At 48.7% G+C, this 12975-nt stretch overlaps 1 protein-coding gene across 1 annotated transcript in view; it reads left to right on the top strand.

Annotated features, from left to right (window-relative positions):
• LOC137526118 (uromodulin-like) overlaps positions 1 to 12975 on the top strand; it is a 49708-nt gene that overhangs the window by 22686 nt on the left and 14047 nt on the right. Inside the window, exons 7-11 of the mRNA XM_068247337.1 lie at positions 296 to 436; positions 527 to 603; positions 1764 to 1860; positions 4282 to 5067; positions 12149 to 12247. Of these exons, the coding sequence (XP_068103438.1) occupies positions 296 to 436; positions 527 to 603; positions 1764 to 1860; positions 4282 to 5067; positions 12149 to 12247 (1200 nt within the window). The remainder of the gene's footprint in view (positions 1 to 295; positions 437 to 526; positions 604 to 1763; positions 1861 to 4281; positions 5068 to 12148; positions 12248 to 12975) is intronic.

Genomic DNA, 12975 nt, shown 5'->3' on the forward strand with positions numbered 1-12975 from the left:
ATAAGGATAACCCTGAAGCGTGACACATAAATACAGTACACAAGGGGATAAGTACCTGGAAATGTTATATACTGGCTACATATGTACCATTTATCATTCATTCTACTCTTCTACAGTTCAGATGAGTACAATATAATACACAGGGCTAGGTAACAAATAAACAGACTCTACACCATTTCCTTTTCATGCCTGGTGTTTTCTTTGAACTCTATTAAAAAGCAAACATTGATTGTTGTGCCTGCTTCAACACCTGTGATGTAAAAACGAACCTAACTACTCTCATCTCATCATATAGGTTCAGATTCTGAAACCAAAGCCATTATAGCTGAAGACTGGGGATCCATGTTCATTGTTAAAACTCCTGCTCTGGGAACTTGGACAATAGATATGAAGGGAAGTGGCGGCTCCCAGTCTATACGTGTGGAAGGTTTTAAAGGTGATTTAAAAGTGATTTAATGTAATGCCTAATCCAAGAAGCATGTCATATTAATTATAACATTTTCTCTTTATTCTCTCTATTTTTCAGCAAAGAACAGTTCATGTAAGTCACATTTACAAATTATTGGTGGAACACAATGTTCTATAAGAAGAAATAAACATAAAGTATAACATAAATTATTATGTACATTGCTATTTATAATGCTGCAACTTTTTTCCCCTATGATTTTCACTTCGCCACTATTTTCATGAAATTCTTAACATTCACTTTTATATTGACATGATAAAGTTACCACATGCACTTTTATTACTCTTGTAAGCTTACAATAATAGTGAGAGCATGTTACAAGTAGATACGAGCCAGCAGCATTCTGTGCCAAACAGTTCATGCAGTCAAAGGTTTACAAACTATGGGGTTTTCTAATATTCTAACTCAGCCTTTCTCAACCTTTTGAACCCGGAGGAACCCTGCAAATAATTTTTGAATCTCAAGGAACCCCTGCAAATATTTTTGGGATCTCAAGGAACCACTGCCTTTATTTTTCAGGAGGCGTGGACTTTAAAAGTAGGTGTGGCTGTTTATTTCACTACCACCTATTACAATGTTCCTCATTATACTGTCTCCTTATTCTGGTGCTTTTTATTCATGTACTCCTTATTATTTTGATCCTCAAGTGAGTGCTTTTTGACTATATCTTCTATTTTAATGTACTCTATCATACCACGATGGGGAAAAATGCCAAGGAACCCTGGGGTTCCAGGGAACCCTGGTTGAGAAAACCTGTTCTAACTAAAATTTAATGGGACTATCTACTGACCTAATGTTCATCCCAGCCTCTTTGGTGACTTCTGGTCATATAGAACAGAGAGAGCCATCTTAATCCCCTGTAACAAGCCACCACAAAACCCCTCCTTGTGTCACCACAGCAAGTGTGGCTACCATTCCAAACTCCCCATGACAAGTGTCACCACCACCTCCTTCCCCAAGTGTGGCGAGGATAACTACCCCTACAGCCATGACAAGTGGGTTCAGTATAACCTACCCTTTGCCCAAACAGTAAGTTTCTCCCTTCCCTAAAACCATAACAAACATGGCTAGTGTATTGAATTCCCCTCCCCTCAATTGTGATCAGTATATCTACCCCTTTAACAGCAGGGGTGACTGTTGTAGAGGTAGATAGCTTGAGGCCTGGCTATGCTCATGTGTGGTGATCCCCCTCTAGGGCAATACAGGTCCGTTGTGGTCTGTATGGCTGCCCATTTAAGGTAGTTGCAAATATGGAGATTCACCAGTAGAAGATTTTCAGGCTGTGATTTGGTGTTAGGGGTTTTCATGCATTCTGTTGACTCCTGCACTGGTAGAAGGCATGGGCTTTCCCATGGCCATGGGTCTTCACCAGAAAACCATGCAAGACATTATAGGTAATTACTGTCTAGTAGCCACTAGGTCATGTCCCTTGGGATGGCTTCACCAGTGATTGAGAGAAGATAAAAAGATAGCAGGCTGATATCAGAAGGCAGGGTTAGACTAGCGGAGGTTAAGGGTAGGCAGCGATCAGTCATAAACAAGATATTAGATACAAGATACTACAAAAATAACTGTAAACTTTCACTTTGCCAGCTTGTAACTGAGAACAGCCTCAATTCACTATTAAAGACAGGAGATAACCGTAGAGATCTCACCTTAACTTAAAGACAGAAGAGTTAACTTTAGGTTTGCCTGAGGTAAAATGTTTCCTGAATACTACATGCCTTATCACACTGGTGATAACTCTAGAAACGTTATTAAAGACAGGAGATATGCTTAGTGAATTGAGGCCAAAGACAGGTTTAACTGCATGTGAAAATAACTACAGAGGAGGTAACTTAAGAACTGAAGTGATAAGATAACTCTCTCACTGTGCAAACTTATCTCTACACTTTAATAAGGCAAGATCAATGTGTGGGGGTAATGCTGGGAATACACCACACAATTTTCTGTAATGCTGGGATTACACGATACTTTTTTTGTAAGACTCGTTCTTATAGATGCCTTCGATGATAAAATTCACACATGTCCGATGTTCCGCTCGATTCGTTTCCGCTCGATTTCTTAAAGAAGTCAATGGAAAAAAGATAAAAAAAAAAACGAGTGGAAGAAACGAGAATCGAGCAGAAAATCGAATGGCTAATAGATCGTGCGCCGAATCGAACACAAAAAACGTATCGTGTAATCCCAGCATAAGAAGACAATGTACCAGAGATAATGACCAGTCTTTACAGAAAATAATCTAATTATGCATTCTAAAAGAAAATCTAATGCTGGGGATACATGGTACGTTTTGTCCCGTGTATCGAGCCGCACTATAGATTGCGGCGCGTCCCCTCTCGTCCCCGTGCGTGGCCGTTTCAATTCCTGCTTGTACCCCCGGGCAGCTTCCTTATCTGTGCTTTGTTTTTTCTTTTGTCCTGCCTGCCCGGTATCGAGCGCGGAATCGATCCAGCGGGTCATCGGACACGTCGGATATTATCAATCGAGTCATCAGCGGCTCGATTGATAATAAAAAACTAACCGTGTATGCCCAGCAAAACAGAGAAATCTAACAGAAGAATCTAATGCTGGATACACACGGTGCGTTCCCTCACTCGATGCACCGCTCGATTTCTGGCCACGCGATTATTTCCGAGCATTTCCGAGTACATTTCGATGATTGTTAGGTCAATTCACATGTAAAGTATGCCAAATCAACGTAACGATCCATTGAAACGCGAATCGGACATGTCAGAAATCGAGTCGACGCAAATCGACGGGAATCGATTATTTTTTAAAATCCGAATAGGCTATTCAAGCAAACTTGGATTTCCCATCTGAAATCCGAAATCTGGGCGGATAGTTAGTTTAGACATCCGAGCAGAAGCCAAAATCACCTTCAATGGCAAAAATGAGAGAGACAGAGAAAGAGAGAGAGAGAGAGAGAGAGAGAAGAGAGAGAGAGAGAGAGAGAGAGAGAGAGAGAGAGAGAGAGAGAGAGAGAGAGAGACCTCCGAAAAGGGTTTTTGTCATTTGAAGAGACTTTTGAAAGCATTTTAAGCCATTTTCAGGTTACTTCCGGTTTTCTTTCCGATATCCGAATCCGGCCAGATATCCAGGATATTGGGTTTGTACCAAAAAGTTCAGATTCGGATATCCAATTCGGATGCGGACATCTGGGTATCCAGATCTGAATTCAATTTGGATTTTGAAAAGGGGTATCCGAGCAGTATTCCCAGGATAAGTTTTCTCTTACCTTATTATCTCCAACATGATCTTAGTGAATTTAGGCCAAAGAAGTTTGCCAGATTTTAGGAGAATATGTGCTTGTGAAATCCCTCAAACCAAATAAGAGCCAAACGACATCTTGTGATTTTTATTCACAAGTAAATGCATGTCATATAGGCCTTGACGTGTGAATGCATTGACTATGCTTGTATTCACACAACCATTTTCTTGTTGCAGGGGCGTAGCAATAGCCATAGCAGTTATAGCAACTGCTATGGGGCCTTGGAGCAGAGGGGGCCCAGTTTGTACTTGATGTGTTCAATATTAATTTTACTTTGTTTCTCCACCCTCTGACTTGTCTCTTAGCCCAGGGACTATACACAGTGTACATTGCACGGGAATGTAAATTGCCTAGTCAACTCATATCCATAGGGTAGGGGCAGGTGGCATTGCTCAAGAGAGCCTAGTTCAGAGGGCCCTATGAAAATGTTGCTATGGGGCCCCATAATTTCTAGCTATGCCACTGCTCTCTGCATTGTTCAAAGAACACACACAGTATACTTTGTAAGCTAAAACATCAATATAATATGCCTGTATTTTTCTAGTCACAGAAGACTGCTCTGAATGCCACCCAGATGGTACATGTGAAGAATATTTTGGCTTTAAAGAATGCTCTTGTAATGGAGGTTATATAGGTGATGGCTTTGCCTGCTCCGATATTGATGAATGTAATTATACTTGGACTCATACTTGTCAGCAGATTTGTGTCAATACAATCGGCTCATTTAGATGTGAATGTAAAGCTGGATACATCAAAAATTCAGAGCAACAATGTGTAGATATTGATGAATGTTCTGCCTCTGGACTGAATATGTGTCACTCTCAAGCTGTATGCAGTAATCATGGAGGCACCTACACCTGCAAATGTCCACATGACCACTGGGGAGATGGAGTCCACTGTGAACTTGATGAGTGTAAAACAGGTATATGCGGAAAAGGCTTTGAATGTATAAAACAGAAAGGATCCTACACCTGTGTTGACCCATGCTTAGATTACACTATGCTGAATGAGCCATGGCGCAGCACATCTGTCTCTTCAGGTGATCAGTGTGATATCACCAAAACTGGATGGTTCAGATTCACAGGAAATGGAGGAAGTCATATCCCAGAGATGTGCATAGCTGAGCAGCGGTGCAGCACTGGGGCCACTATGTGGATAAATGGATCCCATCCATCACTTGATGAAGGAATAGTAACCTACAGAGCCTGTGCCTCTTGGAGTGGCAACTGCTGCCATTGGTCAACAACAGTTCAAATCAAAGCTTGTCCATTAAGATACCACGTGTACAACATACATGGAACACCTAGCTGTCCACTGGCCTACTGCACAGGTAAATTATTCACAATATGATTTAAATACCCATAAAACACCACGGGCTTGAATCACTAAGCTGCGCTGCTACAGCAGCATGGCTTAATGACAGCAGGGAGTGTTTTAATCCCCTTCGCAAGCTATGCAGCCATTGCATACACAGTTAAAATAGTTTAAAGAGTGCTTTGTTACACTTAACAAGCACTGCTGCACTGACCCCGCCTGGAGCCTGGCAGGTCCAGTAGCTTCAAAGTACAATATTCCTGCACTTTGATTGGCCCTGTAGGCTGCCTGTCCCTTCACAGTCAGGCTAAGTACAACGAAGCACTCTTTAAACTATCTGAGCCCAGCGTAATTTAACAGCGCATACTATGGCTGCAAAGCGTGCGCAGGGGATTACAACACTCCCTGGTGTCATTATTCAAGCCCCATGTACTGTATACCTAGTCTGTACATTACAATATGAAAGTTTCATATATATAAATATCTAGTTAGTGGTGCCGATTGACGTATCAATTGTTCCATTGATATATTTTTCAAAATGTTCCCAGTGATTGGATCACATTGTATTATATTTTTCTCCCCATTTGTGTGCCTGAATAAATGTTTTTCATTGATTGCCAATCGGACCGGCCGATTGTTCAGGAGACTATACACCCTAAGGCAGGGCTTTTCAACCTTTTCACTAATTGTACCATTTTTATTGCCAGTAAATTTTTAAGTACCCCCAGTGTGCCTGCACAGTAGAAGGGACCTGATTGGGCTCGGTTGCTTCCAGAGCCACTTCTGCGCATGTGTGCACGTCGACAAGGAGCTCTTCAGGGGGTCCCAGCGCTGGAACCCTTCTACTGAGGAGGAAGGGGGAAGCCTCTTTAGGATCCAGAGCAATATAGGTAGCCTCCCACCACCACCACCAGAGAGCTGGGCAGTGACTCACAACAAAATTCAGCCTCCACTCACTCACTCCTCACTATGCTGCTGCCCTTTGGAATAGTTAAGACCTCAGATCAGCAGTAACCCAGCTGCGGTAAAGAGACAGCCCTGCAAACGGTGCATGGTGATGGTGCGTATACATTAAAAACAGGAATTGACCAGTAATATCTGGTCTGTTCTCTGCTGATCTGAGGTCTGAACAGCGAGTTAGTGAGGGGGGGCTGAACATTGTAGAGGAAGGACGGAACCAAAACAAGCCACAGGCGGGCAATTAAGTTGCAGCCAAACCTAACCTGGTGTGTACCACCTGGCAAATAGCAAAGTACCACTGGTGGTACGCGTACCACAGGTTGAAAAGCCCTGCCCTAAGGGGCACCCTAAGGGGAACAAAGAAGACTGCATATATCAATTAAGAAGACAAAGTTACTGTTGACAACTGATTAGAAGCAATTTTTGTGCAAGTGTGCAACATTCTATATCTGATAAATGACCTTCTACACAACTGAAGGAAAAGCACTTAAATGTCATTAGAGCCCCAGAAATGCCGTCTGCATAGTGGTCCAAGTTGGCTGTGAGCACCACAGCATATTCAAAACATAGCTTGGTTCCCATTCCTTGAACACGTATAAATTAAATTTATTTGTCAAAGACTTTGTTACTATCGGCTTGATGCATCAAACAGTGCTAAATCTACCGCACACACAGAGCACGGGTTACTATGAGTGGTCCTGTATGCATAGCGTGCACTCCTAACTGCCACATGATGCACTCATAGGGCCTGATTCACAAAGCGGTGATAACTCAGTTATCACACCTAAAAGACTTTAGGCGTGATAACCTTTGCACCGCTGAGTTAGCACCGCTTTGTGCTGGTTATCGCGCGCAAAGTTCCGCGCGCAAAGTTTTGTGCGTGCAATCACGCAATTCCGCGCGCAGCGCCCATAGGCTTTAATGGGCGCATCGTGCGCACTGCACCATGCGCCGCGCGATTGTGCGCGCAACGCTTTGCGCGTGGGAATTTCGCGCGACTTTAATTTTATCACGCCTAAACTGAGTTTAGGTGTGATAAAGGGCTTTTCACAGGTGTGCAAACACTTTGCACCGCTTTGTAAATCAGGCCCATAGTGTGACCGCGGTACTCCACTACCTCAGCCTATAGTACAGTAATTACCATAATAGCAGCCACGCAAGTGGAGTACCGTGGTCTCAATATGAGTGCATCGCACAGCAGTTAGGAGCGCATGCTACACACACAGAACAGCATGCTGTGTATTCACCAATAATAACCCGCCCTGTGTGTGCATAGTAGATTTAGCGCTGTTTGATGCATCAAGCTGAATGTTTCTATGATCATATAAAACACGTATTCAACAGTGCTTCTAACAGAAATTGGCAGATAACAGTTTCACAGTTTTCTGGCAGTAAATAGCTTAGTCCAGGTGTTGAAAACGAGTAACAACCAGGGCCGTATCTATTAAGAGGCACCCGTGGGCCGGTGCCATGGGCGGGTCCTCGGGGGGGGCGGCCACCTGTAGTTCAATAATTTTTTTTTTCTTTTTTTTAATTTTTTTTTTATTCATAATTTTTTTTTTTCATTTTTTTTTATTTATTTGCCCGGGGGGGGGGGGGGGGGGGGGGAGGGGGGGGAGGGGGGGGCGGTGCGGAGAGCGCACCTACAGACGGAGAGGGGGGCTCTCACCCCCGCCCTCCAGCACAGTGGCAGCGGCCGGACAGGAGTCAGGAAGTCAGGACATGATCCTGAACTCTGCATGCCGCCTCCTGGTCTAGTGACGTCACTAGACCAGGCGGCGACATACAGAGTTCACGATCATGTCTGCCACTCTGCTGGAGGGCGGGAGCAAGTCGGGAGAAGCGCGAAGGACACGCTGGCAACTGCAGCCCAGCTACCCAGCCAGGAGCCAGCTCGCCCAGCCAGCCAGGTACCCAGCCAGCCCGCTGCCCAGCCAGGTACCCAGCCAGCCCACATGCCCAGCCAGGTACCCAGCCAGCCCGCTGCCCAGCCAGGTACCCAGCCAGCCCGCTACCCAGCCAGGTACCCAGCCAGCCCGCTGCCCAGCCAGGTACCCAGCCAGCCCGCATGCCCAGCCAGGTACCCAGCCAGCCCGCATGCCCAGCCAGGTACCCAGCCAGCCCGCTGCCCAGCCAGGTACCCAGCCCGCATGCCGAGCCAGGTACCCAGCCAGCATACCCAGCCAGGTACCCAGCCAGCCCGCTGCCCAGCCAGGTACCCAGCCAGCCCGCTGCCCAGCCAGGTACCCAGCCAGCCCGCTGCCCAGCCAGGTACCCAGCCAGCCCGCATGCCCAGCCAGGTACCCAGCCAGCCCGCATGCCCAGCCAGGTACCCAGCCAGCCCGCTGCCCAGCCAGGTACCCAGCCAGCCCGCATGCCCAGCCAGGTACCCAGCCAGCCCGCTGCCCAGCCAGGTACCCAGCCCGCATGCCCAGCCAGGTACCCAGCCAACCCGCTGCCCAGCCTGGTACCCAGCCAGCCCGCTGCCCAGCCAGGTACCCAGCCAGCCTGCTGCCCAGCCAGGTACCCAGCCAGCCTGCTGCCCAGCCAGGTACCCAGCCAGCCCGCTGCCCAGCCAGGTACCCAGCCAGCCCGCTGCCCAGCCAGGTACCCAGCCAGCCCGGTACCCAGCCAGGTACCCAGCCAGCCTGCATGCCCAGCCAGGTACCCAGCCAGCCTGCATGCCCAGCCAGGTACCCAGCCAGCCCGCTGCCCAGCCAGGTACCCAGCCAGCCCGCTGCCCAGCCAGGTACTCAGCCAGCCCGCTGCCCAGCCAGGTACCCAGCCAGCCTGCTGCCCAGCCAGGTACCCAGCCAGCCCGCTGCCCAGCCAGGTACCCAGCCAGCCCGCTGCCCAGCCAGGTACCCAGCCAGCCCGCTGCCCAGCCAGGTACCCAGCCAGCCTGGTACCCAGCCAGGTACCCAGCCAGCCTGCATGCCCAGCCAGGTACCCAGCCAGCCCGCTGCCCAGCCAGGTACTCAGCCAGCCCGCTGCCCAGCCAGGTACCCAGCCAGCCCGCTGCCCAGCCAGGTACCCAGCCAGCCCGCTGCCCAGCCAGGTACCCAGCCAGCCTGCTGCCCAGCCAGGTACCCAGCCAGCCTGGTACCCAGCCAGGTACCCAGCCAGCCTGCTGCCCAGCCAGGTACCCAGCCAGCCTGCATGCCCAGCCAGGTACCCAGCCAGCCCGCTGCCCAGCCAGGTACCCAGCCAGCCCGCTGCCCAGCCAGGTACCCAGCCAGCCCGCTGCCCAGCCAGGTACCCAGCCAGCCCGCTGCCCAGCCAGGTACCCAGCCAGCCGGCTACCCAGCCAGGTACCCAGCCAGCCTGCAAGCCCAGCCAGGTACCCAGCCAGCCCGCTGCCCAGCCAGGTACCCAGCCAACCCGCATGCCCAGCCAGGTACCCAGCCAGCCCGCTGCCCAGCCAGGTACCCAGCCAGCCCGCATGCCCAGCCAGGTACCCAGCCAGCCTGCTACCCAGCCAGGTACCCAGCCAGCCTGCATGCCCAGCCAGGTACCCAGCCAGCCCGCTGCCCAGCCAGGTACGCAGCCAACCCGCATGCCCAGCCAGGTACCCAGCCAGCCCGCTGCCCAGCCAGGTACCCAGCCAGCCCGCATGCCCAGCCAGGTACCCAGCCAGCCCGCTGCCCAGCCAGGTACCCAGCCAGCCCGCATGCCCAGCCAGGTACCCAGCCAGCCCGCTGCCCAGCCAGGTACCCAGCCAGCCCGCATGCCCAGCCAGGTACCCAGCCAGCCCGCTGCCCAGCCAGGTACCCAGCCAGCCTGCATGCCCAGCCAGGTACCCAGCCAGCCCGCTGCCCAGCCAGGTACCCAGCCAGCCCGTATGCCCAGCCAGCCCGCATGCCCAGCCAGGTACCTAGCCAGCCTGCATGCCCAGCCAGGTACCCAGCCAGGTACCCAGCCAGCCTGCATGCCCAGCCAGGTACCCAGCCAGCCCACTGCCCGCTTTCCCAGCCAGCCCACTGCCCGCTTCGCTAGCCAGCCCACTGCCCGCTCGCCCAGCCAGGTACCAAGCCAGTCCACTGCCCGCTCGCCCAGCCAGGTACCCAGCCAACCCACTGCCCGCTCGCCCAGCCACCCAGCCTGCCCGCTCGCCCAGCCTGGTACCCAGCCCACTGCCCGCTCGCTTAGCCAGGCAGTGGCTGGAAGTGTAATGGTTAAGGACTCTGCCTCTGACACAGGAGACCTGGGTTCAAATCTCGGCTCTGCATGTTCAGTAAGCCAGCACCTATTCAGTAAGGAGTTTCTTGGGCAAGTCTCCTTAACATTGCTACTGCCTACTGAGTGCGCTCTAGTGGCTGCCTCGCAAGTGCTTTGAGTCCGACAGGAGAAAGGCGCTATACAAATACTTGAATTAATTACTCAGCCTGCCCACTGCTTGCTCACCCAGCTACCCAGCCAGCCCACTACCCGCTCACCCAGCCAGGTACTCAGCCAGCCCACTGGTGTTATGCTGCCCACTGTGTGATTTACTGCTGAAATGCTGCCCACGTTGTGATTATTTTCTGGTGAAATGTTGCCCACATTGCAATTATTCTCTGCTGAAATGTTGCCCACATTGCGATTATTCTTTGCTGAAATGTTGCCCACATTGGGATTATTTTCTGGTGAAATGTTGCCCACATTGCAATTATTCTCTGCTGAAATGTTGCCCACATTGCGATTATTCTTTGCTGAAATGTTGCACTCATTGCGATTATTTTCTGGTGAAATGTTGCCCACATTGCGATTATTTTCTGGTGAAATGTTGCCCACATTGCGATTATTCTTTGCTGAAATGTTGCACTCATTGCGATTATTTTCTGGTGAAATGTTGCCCACATTGTGATTATTTTCTGGTGAAATGTTGTCCACATTGCAATTATTCTCTGCTGAAATGTTGCACTCATTGCGATTATTTTCTGGTGAAATGCTGCCCACATTGCGATTATTCTTTGCTGAAATGTTACACTTGTGATTATTCTCTGCTGAAATGCTGCACACATTGCGATTATTTTATGGTGAAACACTGCCACATTATGATTATTTGGCACCTATGGGGGGGGCCCATCCAAATTCTTGCAAGAGGGCCCAGTGATTTCTAGTTACGCCCCTGACTACTACCTAAACTGGGGATACCTATAGACCTGGATATCTATACTGGGGACACCTATAGTATGTCTACATTTGGACACCTATAGACCTGGCTACTGTACTTATACTAATTATTTATATAGCGCCAACATATTACGCAGCGCTGTACAGAGTATGTATTGTTTTGTCACATAACTGTCCCACAGAGGTGCTCACAATCTAATCCCTACCATAGTCATATGTCTATGTATGTATCGTAGTCTAGGGCCAATTTTTAGGGGAAGCCAATTAACATTATACTTATCTGTATCGTATGTTGTTGGGATGTGGGAGGAAACCAGAGTGTCTTAAGGAAATACACACAGACAAAGGGAGAACATACAAACTCCTTGCAGATGTTGACCTGGCTAGGATTCGAACCAGGAACCCAGCGCTGCAAGGCGAGAGTGCTAACCACTACGCCATCATGCTGCCATACCACTGTACTATATTGTACTTACATCTTCAGCAGTACTTCACGGAGTACGTAGTCATGTCACTGACTATCCTCTGAGGAACTTACAATCTAATTCTCCCATAGTCTAATGTCCTACCATATTATTATGTATTTATATAGCACTGGCATATTCTGCAGCACTTTGCAGAGAACAGTCATGTTACTGACTTTTCTCAGGGGAGCTCACACTCTAATACCTACCACTATTTTGTGCGAGAGAACACTGGCTAATGTGTGGGTTTTTTTTTGGGGGGGGACATTTCCTACTTGCTTTTTTAAGGTCACTCTACTCATACCCAGGGAGAAGCCATGGCCCCACTGACTTTGGGCTGCACTGTTACGAGGATATTTTAATTAGCCACACCCACAGCGTTATGGACACGCCCACTGCATTCTGTGGCCACGCCCACTTTTCGCCGAGAACAATTAGAGTGTATGAGTTTAGAATTTTTTTGGTTGACTGTAGATTAAAATGGAAAAACAATGTTATTAAATGGCAAACACTTTTTATTTATTTATTTTAATTAAATCAAATGTCCATTAAAATTAGATCCAGCTACAGTGAGGTGTTCTTGTGCAGAGGATGAAGAGTGTAAAATAGTGAATGAAGTTGAAGAGTGCTATTGTAGTGATGGGTGGGAACTTCAAGGTGGGTGCAAACCTATAATACATAAGATCACTGTTGTTTCCTGTATATGGATATAGACATGGTACTTCTATATTATACAAATAACTCTGAACCAGAGCCAGGACAAGGTCTTCCTGCACCCAAGGCTGAGACACCAAAGTGCGCCCCCCATATCTCCCACCCCAGCCACCACACACTGATTGCTACTAGAGTAAGCGGCGCCCCAGGGCCATCAACACCTTCATCTCTAGTTATCTGGCTTGCAGTCACTGCCATGTATCCCCTTTTCTTATTTCTCTTTGCTTCAAGCACAATAGGGGAATGATAGCTGAGTGAGTTGTGTGCCTCCTCCTACACCAGCAGTGGCTGGATGGTGTAATGGCTAAGGGCTCTGCCTCTGATGCAGGAGACCAGGGTTCGAATCTCGGCTCTGCCTGTTCAGTAAGTCAGCACCTATTCAGTAGGAGACCTTGGGCCAGTCTCCCTAACACTGCCACTGCCTTGTCCTTGTGGCTGCAGCTCTGGCGCTTTGAGTCTGCCAGAAGAAAAGCACGATATAAATGTTATTTGTCTTGTCTTGTCTACACTGCGCCCTGAGGCTGGAGCCTCTCTTGGCTCAGTCCTGCTCTGAATAGATAGGCAGATAGACCTGGTTACTATCAGACTGATTTTCAATCAACATGTAAACAATATAGAGAAATCGAGAGCTCACTATAGTGTAGTATTTTTGTCCAATAAGGTAAAAAGAA

Source organism: Hyperolius riggenbachi, chromosome 7 (genome assembly GCF_040937935.1).
Source record: "Hyperolius riggenbachi isolate aHypRig1 chromosome 7, aHypRig1.pri, whole genome shotgun sequence".
Lineage (NCBI taxonomy): Eukaryota > Metazoa > Chordata > Amphibia > Anura > Hyperoliidae > Hyperolius > Hyperolius riggenbachi.